This window comes from Cetorhinus maximus, chromosome 3 (genome assembly GCF_964194155.1).
Source record: "Cetorhinus maximus chromosome 3, sCetMax3.hap1.1, whole genome shotgun sequence".
NCBI lineage: Eukaryota > Metazoa > Chordata > Chondrichthyes > Lamniformes > Cetorhinidae > Cetorhinus > Cetorhinus maximus.
The window spans coordinates 65,087,653-65,110,964 of NC_135881.1; the positions used below are offsets into that span (position 1 = coordinate 65,087,653).

Consider the following 23,312-nt stretch of genomic DNA (forward strand, 5'->3'; position numbering starts at 1 on the left):
TGTACATATAAAAGATGTTCACAGGACCTCACCAATGATGAGGTATTGGCACAAATCAGACAATGTACCCTTAAAGTTGGTCAGCTACCAAGATACAGAAGATTGCTCAGGAAATGTACTAGCAGTGTGCAAACCAAAAACGTTTGTTAAAAATCTTAATTCTCTTCCTTCTATTTAGGCAAAAGAGCTAACTATAATAAATCTTCAGGGGAAACTCAATACTGCAAAGGAAGCCTTGTACAAAGAGAAAGACCCCTATTTGGAACAAGATGACCAAACTCTTCAGAAATGTACTACTGCAGAACCAAAAAATACTTTGACCAAAGAAAGACCAATAAAAATCCTGGTGGACTCAGCAGTCCAAACCGAAGAATTGATTTCTGATATTGTTGCGGCTCCACTGACCACTTGTAAAAATGCAGAAGAACAAACTAATTTTCAACCTTCATATGTTAGTTCTTCAGAGGAAGTTACAAAAATAAGAAGTCAGTGCTCTGAAAAACTTCTTCAAATGCGAGAATTCCATGGTGCTGAACTGGCCAAACTTGAAGCAAGATATTCTGCTGAAACAGAAGCCTTGATAAGTGACCACACTGCTCAACTAAATGCACTGAGGGAAGAATATGATGCTGTCAAAGCAGTGATTAATAGCTCAAGACTGGTTAGTACTCATTGTTGGAATTTCAATAATGAAGGTAGAAATATCAAACTTTACCCAAGAATTTTGTTTTAGAATTGAATTATTTTGTTGCATTAACAGCAGGTTAAAATATTTAACAAGGATTATCTGTTCCAGCATGCTAAGATTTACACTGTCAGATCCTTGCACCCATCCAATTCTACCATTGGTGTCGAGCCTTCAGCTGCCTAAACCCTAAGCTCTGGAATTCTATACTTGAGTCTCTCCACATCACTGTTTGTCCTCACCTTAGGACACTTCTTTGAGCCTACATCTTTGGCCAAGATTTTGGTTACCAGTCCTAATGTCTCCTTAGGTGGCTCAGTCTCTCATTTTTTTGATAACGCTCCTGTGATGCACCTGGGGACATTTTACTGCATTAAAGGTGCCATGTGGATGCGAGTAATCGTGCATAAAAATATGGACATTTAAAACAACGCAATCTTATCCTTACTGTAATATAGACATGATGCCATGTAATGAAAAGGTAACAGGGGAGCATGACCTCTGTGTTTTATAAATCTTGCAAAATTAATTTGACTTTCAGTGGGAATTGTGTACATAAAAATTGCTATAGTGCAGCATCAAAACATACGTTTGGTATAATAGTGACAATGTGGCATCTACTGCAGTGATAAAATCTGTGGATAGTGTTTCCCTTCTCCCTTCTTCTGTCTCTGCTATGCTTTTTCTTAACAAAGGGTGTTGTCTGGATTTCCTCTGCCACTGTCTTTTCAAAGTGGGATAGGATGTCAGGGGACCATCCATGACAGACAGTCCTACTTTCCTCGGAGAAGGCCAGGCTTTTAAACTGCAGATACCATGGTAAAGCCCATAACTGCTGTAGAAAAATGAATAGGTGCAACTGACGTAGGCTCTTTTAGTGGCCAAAACATTAATAGATGAGATCTGAATTGAAGGAACAAACTATGAACAGCTCCGCTTGAGTATGACAAAATTTGGCCCTGGCTTGAGGAGGGTGAAATGGAGACAGGCGACGAAGGGTGGGGCTGGCAGTAGTGGTCCAATAAAATCTATAGAGAAGGGCTTGCATTTTTGAAAATTATATTTCTTAAAATAAATACAAAAAAGAGACCACTTGTCATCATACTCAACTTGCACAGCAAGAACTCTATACAGGTGGATTCATGGTGCCACTCAGGAGAACCCGGAACTTCAGACAACTTAAACCAGTTCATAAAGTAGTCTGGCATCACTATTAGCAGAAACATGGTGAATTTCTTTTATTGGAATTATTGGCAGGTTAATAATTCAAGATTATGGGGTGATGCCTTTGCTGTTTTCACGACGTGCACCTTTTTGTATTTTCTAACACTTTAACCTATTGTTTTCCTCTTTCTACCATCAGTCTAGACTTTTTATTAAGTTCGCTTCAGTTTCCTTTCATTTATCTACAGTTTCATTTTTTTTCTTGCTGCCTCTTGATTTTTATATAGATTTTACTTTTTGATATATATTTGGTTGCCACTATCAAATTATATTCTTAATTTTTTTTTTTGTTCATGTTTCCTACACAGGCGCATCTTGATAGACCAGAACCATCTATCACATTACAACTCAGGGATAGAGATGTCAGTGGTAAGAACCTTTACATATTTGCACTTATTCTTCAGTGATTATCTTGTTTCTATTTCAGCCAAACTCCTTGAAACAATGTTGCTCAGAAAAGATAAATATTGGTTTTGAAAATATAAGATTTGCTGCTTGTACTAATGTCGACTTAACAGAAGAAAGCACTTTTTTCATCTCAGATGCAGTAGTGAGAGTTGCCAAGAGGAAATATTTATATTGCAGGATGCTATTTGCATCAGTAACTTGATCTAGGACTAATGATGAAAGCTTGAGGCTTTCTCACATTTGACTTGCACAACTAGAATTATTTATCATTCCAAATGTGATTACAATGTTCTTTAAAATTACTTCTCTTTCAGAAACTCATTAGTTCAGATATTCTTGAAATATAGAAGAGGTTTTAATCTTCAGTGCACTGTGCAACTGGGGCGCTTCATTTAGCCAAGTTTATATGAATAAAAATTGACCTTTAAGCAAGCAAGAGGCAGAAAGACTGGACTGTGGCACGGTGCAGTCACTTACAAGTTATTGTTTCATATTGTAACCAGACTTGAGGAACTTCTTCTCGTCAAAACTCAGTACTTTTCCAAAATGCGAATGTCCATCTAAGCAAGATCATGATAAATGAGTTAGTAAACTTAAAAAGCAGGAATAATTGCACATGACTTTTTCTATTGATAGATGCTAAATGGTCATCATGGTAATATTGGTAAGCTCTGTACAAAGCTTCACTGAAGTAAGCTGATTGTGGTTCCAGGAGCCTTATCTGGATCAGGTGCTTCTCCACTCTCCCCTCCTTCCCAGCCAATTCCCCCCGGCTGCTGAAAAATTATTGAGATATTATTTAAATAAGTAAATAAGTAGATCCCCTCGGCAACAATATTTCTAAGAGTCCCTTTCTCTGTCCAGAATAACCTACGCCATAGGAACAGGAATAGGGAATTCAACCCCTGAGCCTGTTCCGCCATTCTGTTAGATCATGGTTGATCTGTACCTCAACTCTATTTACCCATCTGTGTTCCATTTCTCTTGATATTCTTAACTAACAGAAATCTATTTCAGTTTTGAATTTTTCAACTGACCTAGTCCTAACATCCTTTTGAGGGAGGGTCTTCCTTTCCACTCATCACTGTGTAAAGAAGTGTATCCTGACATTACCCCTGAATAGCTCAGCTCTAACTTTAAGGTTATGCTGACTTGTTCTAGGTTTTTCACGAAAGGAAATTAATTACCTAAAATTAATTTTGTCCCTTAATCCTTTACACTGAAGGGAATGCATGCCTAGTCTATGCAACCTGTTTTAATTTAACCTTTTAGTCTCAGTATCATCCTGGTGCATCTGTGCTGCACCCTCCAAGGCCAATACATCTTTCGTAAGGTGTGGTACCTAGAACTGACAAAGTACTCCCGGTACAGTGTAACCAGATCTTTATACAATTACAGCATAACTTGATCCCTTTGTATTCCAGCATCTTGTGATAAAGACTAACATTCCATTAACCTTTTTAATTATTTATTGTATCTTTCCATGAGATTTTAGTTATTTCTGTATAAATCTCTCTGCTCCTCCACAATTAATATAACAGAAGCAATCAGAAGGGGAGCAGGCCATATGGTCCCACTGAGCCTACTCCACCATTCCAGTGAAATTGTGACTGAACTTCTACATGAACTCCACTTTCCCACAGTATCCTCATGTCCATTAATTCTTTTAGTGCCCTTAAATCTTATTCGTTTCAGATGGTCAAGCTTTTGGTCATCTGCCCTAATATCTCCTTATGTGGCTTGGTGTCATAATTTGTTTTATAATGCTCCAGTGAAGCACCTTAATACGTTCTATTACATTATAGGCACTGTAGAAATACAAGTTATTGTTAAGAGTGCAATTTGGGAATAAATGATGCAGTAAGTTAGCACATTGCCTTTTTACCTAGGAGGTTCAAATTTACTCTGTACTGATGGGATGAAAATATCTTCTCCCCTTTGGTTGTGGGAAATGAAGTTAACAAGTTCAACCCACCCCATAGTGCCTTTGTTGCTTTCAGCAAGGTCAAAAACCTGGAGGTTTTTAAATATGGAATTGTGGGAAAGATGGATAAGAATTTGGGACATGGCAATGCTTTAAAGTCTTCGCAGAGGAAAGGGAGGTTGATAGCTTTACAGAACAGGTGTATATGGAGAGGTTCTATGATGGGGAAGAAGTGGGTGATGGCAGTTTTGAAAGTGAAAGTAACAGCGTCTGAAAAGGGAGATATTCAGAATGTTAGTACATATGGGGCAGTTTGGTGGTCAGCAGTTTAGTGGGAAATGGGGTCAAGACAACAGGAGTTGGGTTTCTTGAACAAGATGAGCTACAAGAAGGCATTATAGGGGGCAAACTATAGAACGCTGTGGTTTCAGGGCTAGGGCAGGAGATGCCTGGAAGTTTGGTTTGTTGAGCAGGATGAAGGGAGAGGAAGTAGCAGGGGCAATGGAATGGATGGTCTCAGTTTTAGTGAATAAAAGCATCCTTTCATTTGGAGATGAGAATGTAAGCAGTGAAAGAGAGAAGTTTAAGAGGAGAAGGGAAAAGAAAGTCTTGCATTTATGCAGTGCCTTTCAAGACCTCTCAAAGTGCTTTACAGTCAATTTAATACTTCTGAAGTGAAGTCAGTGTTGTAAGGTAAGAAAAGGGAGTGTTGGAAATGCATATACAGGGAAGGGAAGGAGCAAGTCCTGAAATGATTCTGTTTGAAGAGAATGCTGAGTTGTAGGCCAGCAATTGCATAATAATTTTGTGCTGTTAACTACATTTCTTTTTGAAAAATGTAATTGAACTCGTAGTCAGAATATACTAACTTCATGAAATATGTTGCCCAGTCATGGAGGTAGATAGTATCTTGAATGTTTTCCACTCAAATACGTTAGTATTGCTGAAAAAAGAGACATGTCAAAGCTTTTCATCTTGCGCACATCAGGACACTTTTCAAGAATACCAATGATAGGGGAAAACAACAATTTATACTATATGAGAAGAGAGTGCTGATTGGTTGGCAAGTGGACTCTGGTCAAGGCGTTACCATGGAGAATGCACCAAATGATAGTGACTGGCAGTTAACTACCAAGCATTGTTTGAAATTTAAACCAGGCAGCTTGACCCTAATTGGTCAAGGCATGGCCCTGAGGAATGACTCAACGAATGGCTGTTTAGCTGTTGTTTAGCTGAAACATGAGCAATGTCTTTCTATGTTCTTTCTGTCTGCAAAGAACAGGGACCTTTGTGTATGTGTATATGAGGTTCTGTACTACCAAATGCCTATCAAATACATTAGTTTAACTGGATGTGTATATTTCATCATGCTTCCAGATGGCAGCTCTGTCGGGAGTCCAGGAACATTTAATATTACTACTGAAGGACAGGAATCCAGAACCATGTCTGAAGGAATTAGGAGAGTAAACAATGTGTCTCACGCAGTTCATGCACCACTCCAGCATGGTACAGAGAATCTTCCTGACAAAATAAAGGTAAGGAACCAATATTCTCATGACAGTATGGCTGGTGAGGAAATGGAAAATGTCATGTTGCTACAAGGTGTTATTCTTCTGAGAGCGGGCTCAGACATGTTTTTGGGATAGAGGGGTAAGTTTACTCTGTATCTAATTTGGAGTACTTGAAAGCAATGGTAGGTGCCCAAATTAAGTGTTCCCTTCACTCCTCACATCCCTCACTTGGAGCATTATTTTTTTTAAAGTTTCTGAAGGATGGTTGTTCCATTTTTTTTTAGTAAAGGTTGATTATAGATTGCTTATTATAGATCGCTTATTGAAGAAATTACATCAGTAACCTGTCTCTGAGCCAGTATAAGATAACTGACTATATTATTAATCCACTTGTTTTCAATCTTATCCAGTCTTTACTTCATGAGGTGCACCAAGAGGGTATGCAGGTGTTGACCCTTTCAGAATCCCCCTACTTAGAAGGACAACAGCAACCTCTAGAAAATCGCCCGGAGGGTTGGCTTCAAGAAAGATGGGAACTTTTGAACGTGGTGCAGTCACTTAAAGATGTACTTGCCAATGTTCAAGGAACTGGGGAAGCCAAGGTAAGAACAAAGCATGTGAATAGTGTCTTTAATGGTGTTTATTTGAAATTTGTTTCAAAAAGTGGGCGACAATGGCAAAGCAGTATTTATTGCCCCTCCCTAGTTATCCATGAAAATAAATAGAAGTTACAATACAGAAGCTGATCATTGAGACCAACTAGTGTATGTCAGCGTTTACCATACATGCAAGCAAATACCGCTAATCACAGCTTACCATCCTGAAGGCATTAAGATTTATTCATATAGTGTGGTACTGGAGTCACTGGTTCTTTTCACTTAGAGACATTCATGATCCAGTTGGGTTTTTACACCAACCTTTCTTGGTTATTTTCCTATTGCTAGCCCACAAATTAAGCTTTATTAAATGCAACATTCCCGTATGTTTAATGTATCTCATTGTTCCCTTCATGATTTGAGAATGGATTAGCTAAAATGAAACTAATGACTTCCTCCACTGTGTCCATCTTAAAGAGGTTACCACTGCCACTAAAGTAACAGGAATTTCATCCAAAGTGTCAAATATTTATCTTCCACTATCCCACAATATAATTTTAGAACTTCAGTCTTATACTTATAAAAGCTTTAACCTTCAGGCAAACTTTCAAATACCTTTAATCTGGCAGGATGATGTAACAGTTTGAATGTCAGCATACATCATGAGAAACTGGCAGAATATGAATTTGAACCCAGTAAGCTTCAATAAGCTTCCAATCCCGATCACATTGCTGTGAGAAAAATTGGAGGAAGCCATCACCAGGTTTGATATATATATCCTAGCAGTTGGTTAAAAGTGGCACTGACAGATGTCTGCAATAGTTTGTTCACTCGCTAATCCAAATCGCATGTGGTACAGAGAAATTTAGGAATGGAAAAAAATTCACGATATTACAAAAAAAAGTGGGGTTGCACGTGTACAGAAGAGAAAAGAGGGCTTTGTGGGTGGGGAAGGCAGTCGGTGGGGGGTGGGGATGGTAGCCAAGTTTGGGGGAGGGTGGGGGATGATAGTTGGGGGCCATTGGAGGGCAGGGGATGTAGTCAGGCGGTCCAGTGGGGGGGTCGGGGATGGGTCACTTTTATAGTTATCCATGAGTCTTATTGGAAAATATTTTTCTTTTAAAATAGAGGTTTAGTCTGTGGGTGTGTCTTAATTAGGTTAAAGCCAGCTGGTTTGGGTACTTTGATGTATACTAGTTTTGAGATGTAAGAGAGGTAGAGTGCATTTTCATTTTTTGAATAGAGCATTCAAGAAGTGGGGTGAAATCTGGCACCTCGCTAGCAGAGACCAAGCAATGTTCATATTACTAATAAAATTGGTACTGTGAAAGGGGTTTTAGTGTTAGAAGAGGTGGAGTTCAAAGAGGCTGGTGATACAATGAGAATTTACAATCAGTGAGATGTGCTGGATATAACTGATAGCAGAGCAGAGGCAATGTAAGATCAAAGTAGCTGTAAGCCTACGACTGTCTCCTCTGGAACCAAAGTGAAAGGAACGTCATTTTGAATTCGTACGGTGAAAATGCTTTGCCTGGTGTCTGCTATTGCCTTAATGGAGATTAGTTTAGGAATTTGTTAGAGGTTACGATAGTAGTATTTTGTAGCCATTTATATGTGTTTAACATGTTGTAACTTAATAAAATGTTTCATTTAGTTTAATCTAAAACCTCTTGAACTGGTGGTCTGATTTCTGAATTTAGAGTTGTATCTCAAACATACCACTTAAAAATATAGGTTATGACAGTTGTTTAAAGTTTCCCTCTGGGATTTTTAAAGAACTCAGCCTTATGAACTGCTGGGTCATAACAAGGAGTTAAAAGTGGTTTGACTTCTCCTAACCTTTCTTGGGAAACTATTCTGGTGCAGTTGGAACCATCCGAATTCTCCGATTTAATTTGGAGTTTCACTTGGTTCCCAGTGCAGGGTAATTGCCCATTGGAAGTTTGAACTACCCAGGTGATTCCTGTGTAGTCCTTATGTAGGGATTTGGGGACTTTGAGAAGTGGAGGGGGGGCATCCCCAGTGCATGTGCTGGGGTGCCCCCTGTGTATGAACCCCCCCCACCTACCCCTTTGCCCCCCTGAGATCAGAAGTTATGGGCCCTTGTGTTTATAATGCATCTTATCACTTTTCTTTGGTCAAGTATATATGCAATTTTGATATGTAGTCACCATTGTTATTTAGGTAAGCAGCGCCCCACAATTAAAGTTTGGTATTGGTAGTGATTGAACAGAGGATGTTGTTCATTACATATGGAGAACTCTCCTCCGTTTCGAATAGTAGCTCTTTGAATAGTGTCATGGGATCTTTAACATGCACTGTACAAACAAATAGGCATCAATTTAATGTCTCATCCAAAGAACATCAACACCTGCTTACAGAAATTTAATTAGCAGGGTGAAGTGTAACTTTTTGAAAGATTTATATTCCTAGCCTCCAGATGTGGTGTCTACCTGAGAGTAATATGTGAAATGTTATCAATGTCTCTTGCAGGCTTTACCCGCTGAAAACATCACAGACTGGCGGCGTGAACTTCTCCAAGCTGTTCAAAATGTTTTCAACAAAGAACGTGATGTCTTTATGGTTGCTCTTCGTGCACAAGCTTCATCCTTGAATAGTATGGATGCAATGACATTATTGAACTTACTGAAAGAACAGGTATCTCTCCTCACTAAAATGGGGCTTTGTCTTCCAATTCTGCTTTTCTGAAAAACATATTTAACTGGTCTTCTGGATGTCCTATTTAAATACTGCACATTGAGTGTAAAGCTACTGAAGCACTTAATCTATCTGACATAGACATTTGTTATGGAATCATTTACAATATTCTTATTAACTCAGTTATTACTTTCAGTCTAGCTTGTGGTCCTGTATATTTTTCTCAAATTAAAATACCCTAGCTGACGTGTACAAAAATAATTCAGTGACGAGTATGCGCGTGGATTTTCACAAAACATTAAATTACACATTAGTGGTTAATGACTGAGGATTCATGGAATAAGTGGCTAAATATGGCACCAGATGTAAAATTAACATGAGAAAGAAAGTATAAAGGATTTATTAAGCTTCACAGGGGTGTTATCAGACAAAACTTGATGATGAGCCACATAAAGAGATATTAGGACAGATGGTCAAACGCTTGGTTGGAAATATGTTTTAAGGAGATGTGGAAAGGTAGAAAGCTTTATTGGGAAAATTCCAGAGCTCTTAAGGCTTAGGCATCTGAGATGGAAAGCGCGATTGTGCAAGAGGCCATATTGGAGGAGCACAGAGATCTCAGAAACTTGTCAGACTGGTAAAGGTTGCAGCAATGGGAAGGAGTGAGACCATGGAGTGACGACAGCATGAGAATGAGAATTTCAAAATCAAACTGTTGCTGGACCAGGGGCCACTTGGTCAGCAAACACTGCATGATTGGTGAACAGGACTTGGTGTGATATCGAAAGCAGGCAACAGAGCTTTGGATGAACTGAGGTTTAATTAAGGTGAGAGGCTGACCACGAGAGCATGAGAATATGTGAACCTTGAGGTGACAAAGGAATGGATGATGTTAGAATCTGTGCCTTTTCTATTTCCTACAGGAAACGCAGAGGAGAGCTGATGTGGAACAGTTAATGACTGCGGATAGGAATAGTATGATGATGGAAATACGTGAACTTTGGTCATATCTGCAAAGAGCCCAAACGGGTGACAAGAAGTCCATGATTGTGGAAGAAAATAGTGCACAAAGAAATGAAGGTGTTTTTGAGTGCCCTGATGATGCATAATCCATACAATTGATCATATTTATTTCATAATGAAGAGATCTTCTCCTTCCCCCGCCCTGGGTCGGGTGGGGGGGTTAATGCAGGGTGCCAATAGTGTACACACCTCCGCAAGTATTTTACCAGTGGCAGGGTCAGTATAGAGTGGCCCGCATGTCCTTTGGCCATTTGAAGCCCTTAGGGGGCTAATTAATGTCCACAAGGGACTCCCTCTGCTGCTGGTGGAGATGGCAAGGCCTCCAGGTAAATACTGGCTGCAGACTCAGGATTGGATGTGGAGGGGCGGTGGGGGCAAAAGAAATCCCTCCTTATAGAAACATAGAAAATAGGAGCAGGAGTAGGTTGCTTGGATGATGATCATGGCTGATCATCCAACTCAATAGCCTGCTCCCGCTTTCTTCCCATATCCTTTGATCCTTTTCGCCCCAAGGGCGATATCTAACTCCTTGAAAACATACAATGTTTTGGCCTCGACTACTTTCTGTGGTAATGAATTCCACAGGCTCACCACTCTCTGGGTGAAGAAATTTCTCCTCATCTCAGTCCTAAATGGTCTACCCCATATCCTCAGGCTGTGACCCCTGGTTCTGGACTCCCCCACCATCGGGAACATCGTTCCTGCATCTACCCTGTCTTGCCCTGTTAGAATTTTATAGGTTTCTATGAGACCCCCCCCTCATTCTTCTGAACTCCAGCAAATATAATCCTAACCGACTCAATCCCTCCTCATATGTCAGTCCCACCATCCCAGGAATCAGTCTGGTAAACCTTCACTGCACTCCCTCTACAGCAAGAACATCCTTCCTCAGTAAGGAGACCAAAACTGCATACAATATTCCAAGTGTGGCCTCACCAAGGCCCTGTATAATTGCAGCAAGGCACCCCTGCTCCTGTACTCGAATCCTCTCGCTATGAAGGCCAGCGTACTATTTGTCTTCTTTACCGCCTGCTGCACCTGCATGCTTACCTTCAGCGACTGGTGTACGAGGACACCCAGGTCTCGTTGTACATTCCCCTCTCTCAATTTATAGCCATTCAGATAATAATCTGCCTCTTGTTTTTGCTGCCAAAGTAGATAACCTCACATTTATCCACATTATACTGCATCTGCCATGCATTTGCCCACTCACTTAGCTTGTCCAAATCACACTGAAGCATCTCTGCATCCTCCTCACAGCTCACCCTCCCACCCAGCTTTGTGTCATTTGCAAATTTGGAGATATTACATTTAGTTCCCTCATCTAAATCATTTAGATATATATTGTGAATAGCTGGGGTCACAGCACCGATCCCTGCGGTACCCCACCTGCCATTCGGAAAAAGACCCGTTTATTCCTACTCTTTGTTTCCTGTCTGCCAACCAGTTTTCTATCCATCTCAATACACCACCCCCAATCCCATGCGCTTTAATTTTACACGCCAATCTCTTATGTGGGACTTTGTCAAAAGCCTTCTGAAAGTCCAAATAAACCACATCCACTGGCTCCCCCTCATCAACTCTACTAGTCACATTCTCGAAAAGTTCCAGTAGATTTGTCAAGCATGATTTCCCTTTCATAAATCCATGCTGACTCTGTCTAATTCTGCCATTGTTTTCCAAGTGCTCAGCTATTAAATCTTCTTTAACGGACTCTAGAATTTCCCCCACTACAGACATCAGGCTGACTGGTCTATAATTCCATTTTCTCTCTACCTCCCTTTTTAAATAGTGGGGTTACATTAGCTACCCTCCAATCTGTAGGAACTGTTCCAGAGTCTATAGAATCTCGAAAGATGACCACCAATGCATCCACTATTTCTAGGGCCACTTCCTTAAGTACTCTGGAATGTAGATTATCAGGCCGTGGGGATTTATCGGCCTTCAATCCCATCAATATCCCCAACACCATTTCCCTACTAATACTGATATCTTTCAGTTCCCTGCTCTCACTAAACCCTGTGTTCTCCAACATTTCTGGTATGTTATTTGTGTCCTCCTTTGTGAAGACAGAACCAAAGTGTGTATTTATTTGGTCAGCCATTTCTCTGTTCCCCATTATAAATTCCCCCCTTTCTGATTGTATTTGTCTTCACCAATCTTTTTCTTTTCACATACCTATAGAAACTTTTAGTCAGTTTTTATGTTCCCCGCAAGCTTACTCTCGTACTCTATTTTCCCCTTCTTAATCAATCCCTTGGCCCCCCTCCCTTTGCTGAATTCTAAAATGCTCCCAATCCTCAGGTCCCTTGCACAACAGAGGCCCCCTATCCCCTGTGGAAAGGACCGTCCCTGCCTGAACCTCCTCAGCCTCCCGATTGCCAACTCCATTTCTCGATGGAGCCTGCCTGACGGGCCACGTCAACACCAGCATCTTCCGTGGCTGCTCATTGAGGACAGGTTGCAGTCCCAGCAGTTGCCGTTGCTCCCAACTCTTGGGAGAGGGACATCCACTGTAAGGGAATGGAGGCCACACCCTGAGGCAATTAACTGCCTGACTACTGTAAAATCCGACCATGGCTACCCAGCTCAACTTGCACTGTTCAGAAGCATTTAACCTTTAACTAATTCTTCGCTGCTTTCCAAATTGATTCAAGTTTCACTAACCATATATTTTTTAAAATGAGAATAGAATGTATGACTTTAAAATGAGGCAGTATTTGTCTCAAGCCATCTGTATTTGCATTTCAAGTCAATTTGTAGCAATGAGCCAATGCATCTTTTCACTTTTAGTGGAACTACTGAGAAACAGTTTACAACAGAAGCAGGCTCAGATTCTTGAGTTACAGATGGAATTGAGTACACTAAAGGAAAAGGGAGCTGAACTCCAAGGCCACCTGAATTTGGAAAAGATGGTAGCGGCAGAGCTGAAAAATGAGGTGTCTCAAACCAAATTGGAACTTGAAACAACACTCAAGATACAACACAAGCACTTTAAAGAGTTGGAGATGCTGAGGTAATTTAGTATCTAGCTCAATCAAGCAAATTTTTACATATCCCTACTAGATTGATACTGAAATTCTTGATCTCCTGTATCCTTTTGGTTATGGGTTTTTTTTAATCTATCAGAAGAGGTTAATGTGATATCAGCAAAGTAGCTCAAGTAATTAACATTTTTTACATTCTACAGTTAAAATTATATTGATTTTCCTCAGCTATTAAAGCTTCTAATGTGTCATAAATATAAAATAGCCACCCTATTTAACAGGTTCCATTGACCATTTAAACTTTTTAGAGTTGAGTTAACTGACAAGGCAGCCAAAGTAGACATGCTGAATGATGCACTGGCAAATGAACAGAAGAAGGCACGGGAACTGCAATGGGCATTGGAAAAGGAAAAATGTAAGGTAGATAGAAAAGAAGAACAAGACCAAGAGGAATTGGAGGTTTGTATGCTTTTGTCAATCAAATATTATTCAGTGAAGCAGTGCTCTAATGCTTAATGTTTTATTAGCTGTCGTCATCTCTTGCACCCTCCCCAACCCTAGACTGATTTACAGATGAACATACAAATAGGAGCAGAAGTAGGCCATTCGGCCCCTCGAGCCTGTTCCATCATTCAGTAAGATCATGGCTGATCTGTTTCGAGTTCTACATTCCTATCTACCCCCGATAACCTTTGATCACCTTGCCTAACAAGAATCTATCTACCTCTGCCTTATAAATATTCAGTGATCCCGCTTCCACTGCTTTGAGACAGAGTTCCAAAGTCGCACAACCCCTGAGAGACTAAAAATTTTGTCATCTCTGCCCTATAAGGACGATCTCTAATTTTAAATCAGTGCCCCCTAGTTCTGGACTCACCAACAAAAGGAAAGATCCTCTTGTCAACATTGCTGTCAACCAAACTTTAGTATAATCCATAACGTGTTATATGTAGACCTTCTGATTTTTATCAGGTCTTTTAAATTCAGACCCTATTTATGAGCGAATTCGGTCAAAAGTAAAGCAATGTAATTAAAACTTTGAGTTTAGTGACCAGAATAATTTGGCAGGCGCAAATTATTTTTTCTAAGTTATTACTGCTTACAGTTGTCTTTATGATGTCTAATACTGTAAGGATTTTCTGTGTATCATTACCTGCATCCTCAGTACTTTCGCCTCATGGAACTTCATTTAGCCACCTGTATGTGATGCCAACTAAGGTAAACCACTCATTGAACAAATTAGTGCTTGAATGTTTCAGTAAAATGTCAATCTTGAGTTTAATTGTACTTAACCTTAATTTAGAAGTTCATCTGGAAAAACAAAGGGTTTGAATCCAAAATCAAAAGATCAGATCGCAATTTATTAAGATCTGAGTTGATTAGTTATCTCCTACCATATATATGTGCAAGTGGAAATGGTTTATAAAATTTAATTGAAAATCCTGATTAATATTGAAATGAAATGAGTTGTTTTCAAGACTGTGTTTTTGTCCTAGCATTAGTAGGAAATTATATTGTTAAGCAATTTCAGCAAAATTAAAAATAATTTGCTCACTTGTAACAACAAACTTGACTGTGGCTGAAGTTTCTTTTTACTTTGAGACACTAGAAAGATATGCAATGTAAAATAGTCACAAATATTCCAGAAATTAGAAAGTTAAAGCACATTTGAAACAAACATAATGGATTAGAAAAGCATGTTCTTGTTTAATTTCAGGACTTGAAGTTTGCACTTGAAGATCAAAAGAAAAGATATTTGCAGTTGGAGTGTGCTTTGGAAAAGGAAAGAGTGACAATAAACGAACTCAGACAGAATCGAGATTCTGAGAAAGTACTGCACGAAGCTGAACTATCACATGAGAAAAGCCGCAACACTGAGCTCCAAATTGTCTTAGATGCTGAGAAAACCAGATCTCATGAGTTAAACAATGTACTAGAAAGAGAACGCCAGCTCTTGAAGCAACTTCAGAGTGCAGAGGAAATGCAGGAAGGGATGCAGAAGCCGGCTGGAATGACATCTGAGGTGCTTGTAAGGGAGCTACAGAAACAGCTAGAAGATCAGCATAACCGTATAGTAGAGTTGGTTAGTGAGATGGAAAGATATAAACTTGAGTCTGTTCAGTTGAGGCAGTGCCTTGAGGAGCAGCAACAGATTCATAAGAAGTCTCTGTTAAAGGAGCAAGAATCGCATAGACTAATTCTAGAGAAAGTGGATTCCTTGCAGCTCCAAGCAAAAGAGCTCCTGGACCAGCTGGAAAAAGAAAAACAAGAAGTTTTAAAGTTGCAAAGAGAGGAGGCAAAGTTGAAAAAAGCACTTCAGGAATTACAGGAAACTGATCAAGTGAGAAGTGAAAGAGAAGCAGAAAATCAACTGGACAGAGATATAGCTGACATTGAAAAGGTGTCTCAGACTAAGGTATGTTGTGTAAAATTGTTTCATTCCTCACCCTCGCAACTTGTCATAATTGAAATGGTAAAGTCTTCATTACAACAAATCAGCATAGTGCTTTTATTATGTGCAAATATTGTAAAGCATTTCACAGGAACATAATCAGACAAAAAATTGACACTGAGCCAAAGAAGGAGAGATTAGGATGAGTTGGTTTAAGATGTAGGTATCTATGCCATGCAGTGAATCGAAGGGAATTTGAGGCACATGACAGCAGAGTTGGAGCAGCACAGAGTTCTTGCAGCATTGTGGCACTCAATAAATGTATAGAGTTAAGGAGGGGTGAGACCATGGGGAGATTTGAGTGCCAGGGTGAGAATTTTAAAATCGAGGCATTGGTGGACCAGGTGGATCAGTGAACACAAAAATGATAGGCAAGTGACTTGATGTGGGTTGGGACACGGACATCAGAGTTTTGGATGAGCTCAAGTTTATTGAGGGTGAAAGGTAGGAGGCTGGCAAGAAGAGGAGTGGAATATTCAAGACTTGAGGTAACAAAAGCATGGCTAAGGGTTTCAGCAGCCGATAAGCTAAGACAGGTGAAGATATGCTGTCATCCTCTGAATCCTGAAAAATAAAGAAATAAAATTAAATGTAATTTTATTGTAATGTAATTTTCGCAATATTGAGAAAACTGTTAAATTCTTGGGCCTAGGAATGCTGGGGGAATTGTGTAGTCACAGATTTACACTTTACATGAAATTCTAGATATCACATAAAACAAATTGCCAACTCTCACATCATACTCGTAATAAGAATGGAATTTCATTTGCTCAGAACCATGAGTCAGTGGCTCTAATTTACTTTGCATTCTATAACAAAAGAACATGTTCAATGGGAGTAACACAATTAGAGATTGATCTTTAACGTGTAATGTCATTTACCCATGTCAGATATTACTTTCCAAATTTAAGAGCAAACTTTCTTATGTCGTACATTGCACTCATTTTATGAGTGAGTGTGAAATAAATTGTGCATTTAGGAATCACTAAACCCTTATGGAGCATGTCAATCACTTTTGATGAGCTCCCAACAAATTATTTTGAAAGAGGCAGTCGCTAAAGTCACAGTATGGTATGCTGTTGAGTCATGCAGAGCCGGCAGAGCTAAGTTGACGGGTATTGGTTGAATTGGGAGGGGAGACCAGGAATGTTGGGATGCTATTTTTGTCCTGAGAATCCCCAGGCTAAGGGAGTAAGATCAGCCAGGGTTCTTGCTCCTGATTACTACCTGTAATACTGGTATAAAGTACACGTCTGTGATTATGGAGTGGGGAGGGGGAAATCGCAACAAAGCCTAATTCTGCCCTTACCCTTCTTCTGCATGTGAAATTCAGTTGCATAGCACCACCTCCAGTCTGCCGGATTTTTTCATGCAGGCAATGCGTCACTAGCTGCTTCCCGCATGTGTTATGTTGGACAGTAGTGCAAACAGTTGCATCCCTTGTGTGTTCCCAGAGACATTGAAAAATATCATGACATAATTGACCCGAAGGAACTGATACAATGCCAGGATACCAAATTTTGCAGCACATCTGCATCCATAATTGTCATTATTTAGTCCTGAAACAATATAGTCTATTTAAAGGACTGGTCTGCAAGTTGCAGCTGAGGTGCTTTTGACTTTCTTGTGCTCAGGCAGGTTTTGTGGAAGCACTGGTCAGCTGTGGGAGCAATTTGGAGTTTTTAGCTGACCACAGGAAGATAGACATGAGGGCAGTTGTTGCAGTACCACTTGCTCTGCAACATGTGCAGGGCATGTAGAGGAGGAGGCAGAGAGGACAAACTCTGGATGGAAGGTGCCCTATAGAAGGCCCTACTCACAAAGGGCCTTCTAGGGCCACCATTCCTATTTGGCAATCACCTGGTAGTAGTTCCTGAGGCGACTATGATTCACAAAGAAGGTCATCATGGAGTTACACCACCTCTTTCACAGCAAACTGGCATCTCAGAGAAGGGAGAAGACAGCCCTCCCAGTGGCCACAAAGGTCACCAACACCCTTTCATTCAATGCCATTGGATCCTTCCAGTTGGAAGCAAGCGACATCTATAACATATTCGCTGTGCATGGAAGCATCAAGGAGATCAAAAACACACTGTACGAAAGGAGAGGGTGCTTCGTCCTATTCTTCCTGAGGAAGGAACACCAGGACAAAAGGGAATGTGGATTTGTCAGGACAGTGTGCACCATGTGGCTCTGTGGGTTTTCCAAATCAATGAAGAGCAATACCACAACTGGAAGCACTATCATTCTGTGCAGTTGGTGTGTAACCACAGCAAGAAGTTCGTCTTGGTGAATGTCCACTATCTTAGTCGCACCCACAATGCTTTTATCCTGTGGCAGTCTGCAATACAGATCGTATTCAGGCTTCACTGCTGATTGGCTGCTCTGCAAGGGTTACCTCCTCCATGCATACTTCATGTCTCCTTTTCGCCATCCCAGCATGCAATGTCAGAGGTTCTTCAGTGAGACCCATGGAGCAAACCATCAGCCTCCTCAAGCAATGATTTAGCTGCTTAAATCACTCAGGGAGATCTCTGCTGTACACTCACAAGAGGGTCCATGCCTTGCCATTCTGAGAACCCAACCATTATCTCCTGGAATGAAAGGCAACTAGAAGGTCACATATATCAATTGAAACTGGACAGAGCAAGAGGGAATGCATTGTAAAGCTTCACTTTTTTTTATTCATTCATGGGATGTGGGCAATGCTGGCTAGGCCATCATTTATTGCCCATCACTAATTGCCCTTAAGAAGGTGGTAGTGAGCTGCCTTCTTGAACCACTGCAGTCCACGTAGTGTAGGTGCACCCACAGTGAGGAGGGTGTTCCAGGATTTTGACCCAGCGACAGTGAAGGAACGACGATATATTTCCAAATCAGGATGGTGAGTGGATTGGAGGGGAACTTCCAGGTGGTGGTGTTCCCATGCATCTGCTGCCATTGTTCTTTTAGATGGTAGCGGTCGTGTGTTTGGAAAGTGCTGTTTAAGGAGCCTTGGTGAGTTGCTGTAGTGCATCTTGTAGATGATACACCCTGCTGCCACTGTGCATCAGCGGTGGAGGGAGTGAATGTTTGTGGAAGGGGTGCCAATCAAGCGGGCTGCTTTATCCTGGATGTGTCAAGCTTCTTGAGTGGTGTTGGTCCTGCGCTCATCCAAGCAAGTGGAGAGTATTCCATCACACTCTAACTTGTGCCTTGTAGATGGTGGACAGGCTTTAGGGGCGTCAGGAGGTGAGTTACTCGCTGTAGGATCCCAAGCCACTGACCTGCTCTTGGCCCACAATATTTATGTGGCTAGTGAGTTTCTGGTCAATGGTAACCCCCACAATGTCGACACTGAGGGATTCAGTGATGGTAATGCCAATGAATGTGAAAGTATGATGGTTAGATTCTCTCTTGTTGGAGACGGTCATTGTCTGGCACTTGTGTGGCACTCATGTTACTTGCCACTTGTTAGCCCAAGCCTGGATATTGTCCAGGTCTTGCTGCATTTGGACATGGAATGCTTCAGTATCTGTGGAATTGTGAATGGTGCTGAACATTGTGCAGTCATCAGCGAAAATTCCCACTTCTGACCTTATGATGGAAGGAAGGTCATTGATGAAGCAGCTGAAGATGGCTGGGCCTAGGAGACTACCCTGAGGAACTCCTGCTGTGATGCCCTGGAACAGAGATGATTAACCTCCAACAAGTACAATCATCTTCCTTTGTGCTAGGTATGACTCCAATCAGTTTTCCCTCTGATTCCCATTTGAGTTTTGCTAGGGCTCCATAATGCCATACTCATTCAAATGCTGCCTTGATGTCAAGGGCACTCTCATAGCACCTCTGGAGTTCAGCTCTTTTGTCCATGTTTGAACTAAGGCTGTAATGAGGTCAGGAGCTGAGTGGCCCTGGCGGAACCCAAACTGAGCGTCAGTGGACTAGTTATTGCTAAGCAAGTACCACTTGATGGCACTGTTGATGACCCTTTCCTTCATTTCACTAATGATGGAGAGTAGACTGGAGGGGCAGTAATTGGCTGGGTTGGATCTGTCTGCTTTTTGTGTACAGGACAATACCTGAGCAATTTTCCTCATAGCCAGGTAGATATCAGTGTTGTAGCTGTACAGGAACAGCTTGGCTAGGGACACGGCAGGTTCAGGAGCACAAATTTTACTATTGCCAGGGCCCATAGCGTTTGCAGTATCCAGTGCCTTCAGCCGTTTGTTGATATCACGTGGAGTGAATCAAATTGACTGAAGACTGGCATCTGTGATGCTGGGGACTCCAGAGGAGGCCAAGATGAATCGTCCACTTGGCACTTATGGTTGAAGATTGTTGCAAATGCTTCAACCTTATCTTTTTCACTGATGTGCTGAGCTCCTCAATCATCGAGGACAGGGATATTTGTGGACAGTCCTCCTCCAGTGAGTTGTTTAATTGTCCACCAAAATTCATGACTGAATGTGACAGGACTGCAGAGTTTAAACCTGATCTATAACACAAAATGCTGGAAAAACTCGGCACTCAGTGGAGAGAGAAACAGAGTTCCTCAGAGCGTCATACGGACACAAAATGTTAACTCTGTTTCTCTCTCCACAGATGCTGCTAGACCTGAGTTTTTCCAGCATTTTCTGTTTTTGTTTCAGATTTCCAGCATCCGCAGCATTTGATCTGTTGGTTGTGGAATCACTTAGCTCTGTCTATCACTTAGGCACGCAAGTAGTCATCTGTTGGAGCTTGACAAGTTTGCCTCACTTTTAAGTACGCCTGGTGCTGCTCCTTGTGTACTCTCCTGCACTTTTCATTGAAACAGGGTTGATCTCCTGGCTTGGTGGTAATGGTGGAGTGGGGGATATGCTGGGCCATGAGGTTACAGATTGTGTTCAAGTACAATTCTGCTGCTGCTGATGGCCCTCAGTGCCTCATGGATGCCTAATCTTGAGTTGCTAGATCTATTCAAAATCTATCCCATTTAGCACGGTGGTTTTGCCACTCAACACGATGGAGGGTATCCTCAGTGTGAAGACGGGACTTTGTCTCCACAAGGACTGTGCGGTGGTCACTCCTACTAATACTACCTTGGAGAGATATATCTGCAGCAGGCAGGTTGGTGAAGATGAGATCAAGTTTGTTTTTCCCTCTTGTTGGTTCCCTCACCACCTACTGCAGACCCAATCTAGCAGCTATGTCCTTTAGGATTTGGCCAGCTGGGTTTTTGAAGTCCTCCACCCAGAATACATTCTGTGCCCTTGCCACCCTCGGTGCTTCCTCCAAGTGGAGTACTGATTCATCAGCTGAGTGGGGAGTGCAGTATGTGGTGACCAGCTGAGGGGGAAATGCGATACGTGGTAACCAGCAGGAGGTTTCCTTACCCATGTTTGACCTGATGCTATGAGACTTCATGGGTCTGGAGATGACGTTGAGGACTCCCAGGGCAACTCCTTCGTGACTGTATACCTCTGTGCTGCCTCTGCTGGGTCTGTCCTGCTGGTGGGATAGGACATACCCAGGGATGGTGATTGAGGTGTCTGGGACATGATCTGTAAGTAATGAATCTGAGAGTATGACTATGTCAGGCTATTGCCTGACTAGTTTTTGAGACAGCTCTCCCCATTTTGGCCCAAGCCTCCAGATGTTAGTAAGGAGGACTTTGCAGGGTCAACATGGCTGGGTTTACCTTTGTTGTTTCCGGTACCTGTTGGTTGATGCTGTGTGGTCGTCCGGTTTCATTCCTTTTTATTGACTTTTTAGCAGTTTGATACAACTGAGAGGATTGCTAGGCCATTTCAGAGGGCATTTAAGAGTCAACCTGCGGATCTGGAGTCACATGTAAGCCAGACCAGGTGAGGACACACGAACAAGGAGCAGAAGTAGGCCATTCGGCCGCTTGAGTCTGCTCCGCCATTTAATAAGTTCACGGCTGATCTGATAGTAACCTCAGATCTGCATCCCACCTACCCCCGATAACCTATCAAACCCTTGCTTACCAAGAACCTATCCAACTCTGCCTTAAAAATATTCAAAGACTCTGCTTCCACCCCCTTTTAAGGAAGAGAGTTCCAAAGAATCAAGAACCTCTGAGAGAAAAAATTTCGCCTTATTTCCGTTTCAAATGGGCGGCCCCTTATTTTTAAACAGTGACCCCCAGTTCTCGATTCTCCCACAAGAGGAAACATTCTATCCACATTCGCCCTGTCAAGAACCCTCGGGATCTTACACGTTTCAATCAAATCGCCTCTAAATCTTCTAAACTCCAGCGGAAACGAGCCTAGCCTGTCCAACCTTTCCTCATAAGACAACCCGCCCATTCCAGGTATTAGTCTGGTGAACCTTCTCTGAATTGCTTCCAATGCATTTACACTCTTCCTAAAAAAGGCGACCAATATTGTACACAGTACTCCAGATGCGGTCTCACTAGTGCTCTGTGTAACTGAAGCGTAACCTCCCTACTTTTGTATTCAATTCCCCCCTGCAATAAATGATAACATCCTATTAGCTTCCCTAATTACTTGCTGTGCCTGCATTCTAGCCTTTTGCGATTCATGCACTAAGACACCCAGATCCCTCTGCATCTCAGAGCTCTGCAATGTCTCACCATTTAGATAATATGCCTCTCTCTTATTCTACCTGCCAAAATGGACAATTTTACATTTTCCCACATTATACTCCATTTGCCAGATCTTTGCCCACTCACTTAACCTATCTATTCCTTTTTGTAGCCTCCTTATGTCCTCTTGTCTAAGGCATTTGACAAGGTCCCACATGTCAGATTGGTCAGGAAAGTAAAAGCCCATGGGATTCAGGGTAATGTAGCAAACTGGATAAAAGGTTGGCTTTATAACAGGAAACAAAGGGTAATGGTCGATGGATGCCCTTGCGAATGGAAAGTTGTCTCAAGTGGTGTTCCACAGGGTTCGATGTTGGGACCCTTGCTGTTTGTGTTATATATTAACGATTTGGACGTGAACGTGGGGGGCATGATTGGGAAATTTGCAGATGACACAAAGATTGGCCGAGTAGTGGATAGTGTAGAGGATAGCCATAATCTCCAAAACGATATGGATGGTTGGTGAAGTGGGCGGTAAAGTGGCAGATGGATTTTAACATAGAGAAGTGTGAGGTCATACATTTAGGGAGGTCAAACTGTTACAGGGATTACACAATAAATGGGAATATACTAAGAGGGGTAGATGAAGTGAGGGATCTTGGCGTACAAGTACACAGGTCCCTGAAGGCAGCAGTTCAAGTAGACAAGGTTGTAAAGAAGGCATTTAGGACGTAATAGCTCTGGAGAGAGTGCAGAGGAGGTTTACAAGAATGTTGCCAGGGTTAGAAAAGTGTAGCTATGAGGAGAGATTAGATTGGTTGAGGTTATTTTCCTTAGAACAAAGAAGACTGAGAGGTGACTTGATTGAGGTGTACAGAATTATGAGGGGAATAGATAGAGTTGACAGGATAAAATTGTTTCCCTTGGTGGAAAATTCTAGAACCAGGGGACATAGATTTAAGATAAGTGGCAGAAGGGGTAGGCAGGACATGAAGAAGAACTGTTTTACGCAGAGGGTAGTGGGTGTCTGGAATTCGCTGCCCAAGTTGGTGGTAGAGGCAGAAACTCTAAATTATTTTAAGAAGTACCTGGATCTGCACCTTAAGTGCTGTAAACTGCAGGGCTATGGGCCAGGTACAGGAAGGTGGGATTAGAAAGGGCACCTGGGTGTCCTCGGGCTAGCGTGGACAAGATGGGCCGAATAGCCTCCTGTGCTGTAACTTTTCTATGGTTCTTCACAACTTACTTTCCTACCTATCTTTGTTTCATCAGCAAATTTGACAACCATCCCATTCATCCCTTCATGCAAGTC

The 23,312-nt window shown here is 41.6% G+C and overlaps 1 protein-coding gene across 3 annotated transcripts in view; it reads left to right on the forward strand.

Moving 5' to 3' along the window:
- Positions 1-23,312, forward strand: part of akap9 (A kinase (PRKA) anchor protein 9) — a 283,026-nt gene that overhangs the window by 226,251 nt on the left and 33,463 nt on the right. For all 3 annotated transcript variants that reach the window (XM_078538478.1, XM_078538479.1, XM_078538480.1), the window contains exons 35-43: positions 179-661; positions 2,218-2,278; positions 5,619-5,776; positions 6,163-6,354; positions 8,842-9,006; positions 9,930-10,086; positions 12,823-13,045; positions 13,325-13,475; positions 14,734-15,432. In XM_078538478.1, coding sequence (XP_078394604.1) covers positions 179-661; positions 2,218-2,278; positions 5,619-5,776; positions 6,163-6,354; positions 8,842-9,006; positions 9,930-10,086; positions 12,823-13,045; positions 13,325-13,475; positions 14,734-15,432 — 2,289 coding nt within the window. The remainder of the gene's footprint in view (positions 1-178; positions 662-2,217; positions 2,279-5,618; positions 5,777-6,162; positions 6,355-8,841; positions 9,007-9,929; positions 10,087-12,822; positions 13,046-13,324; positions 13,476-14,733; positions 15,433-23,312) is intronic.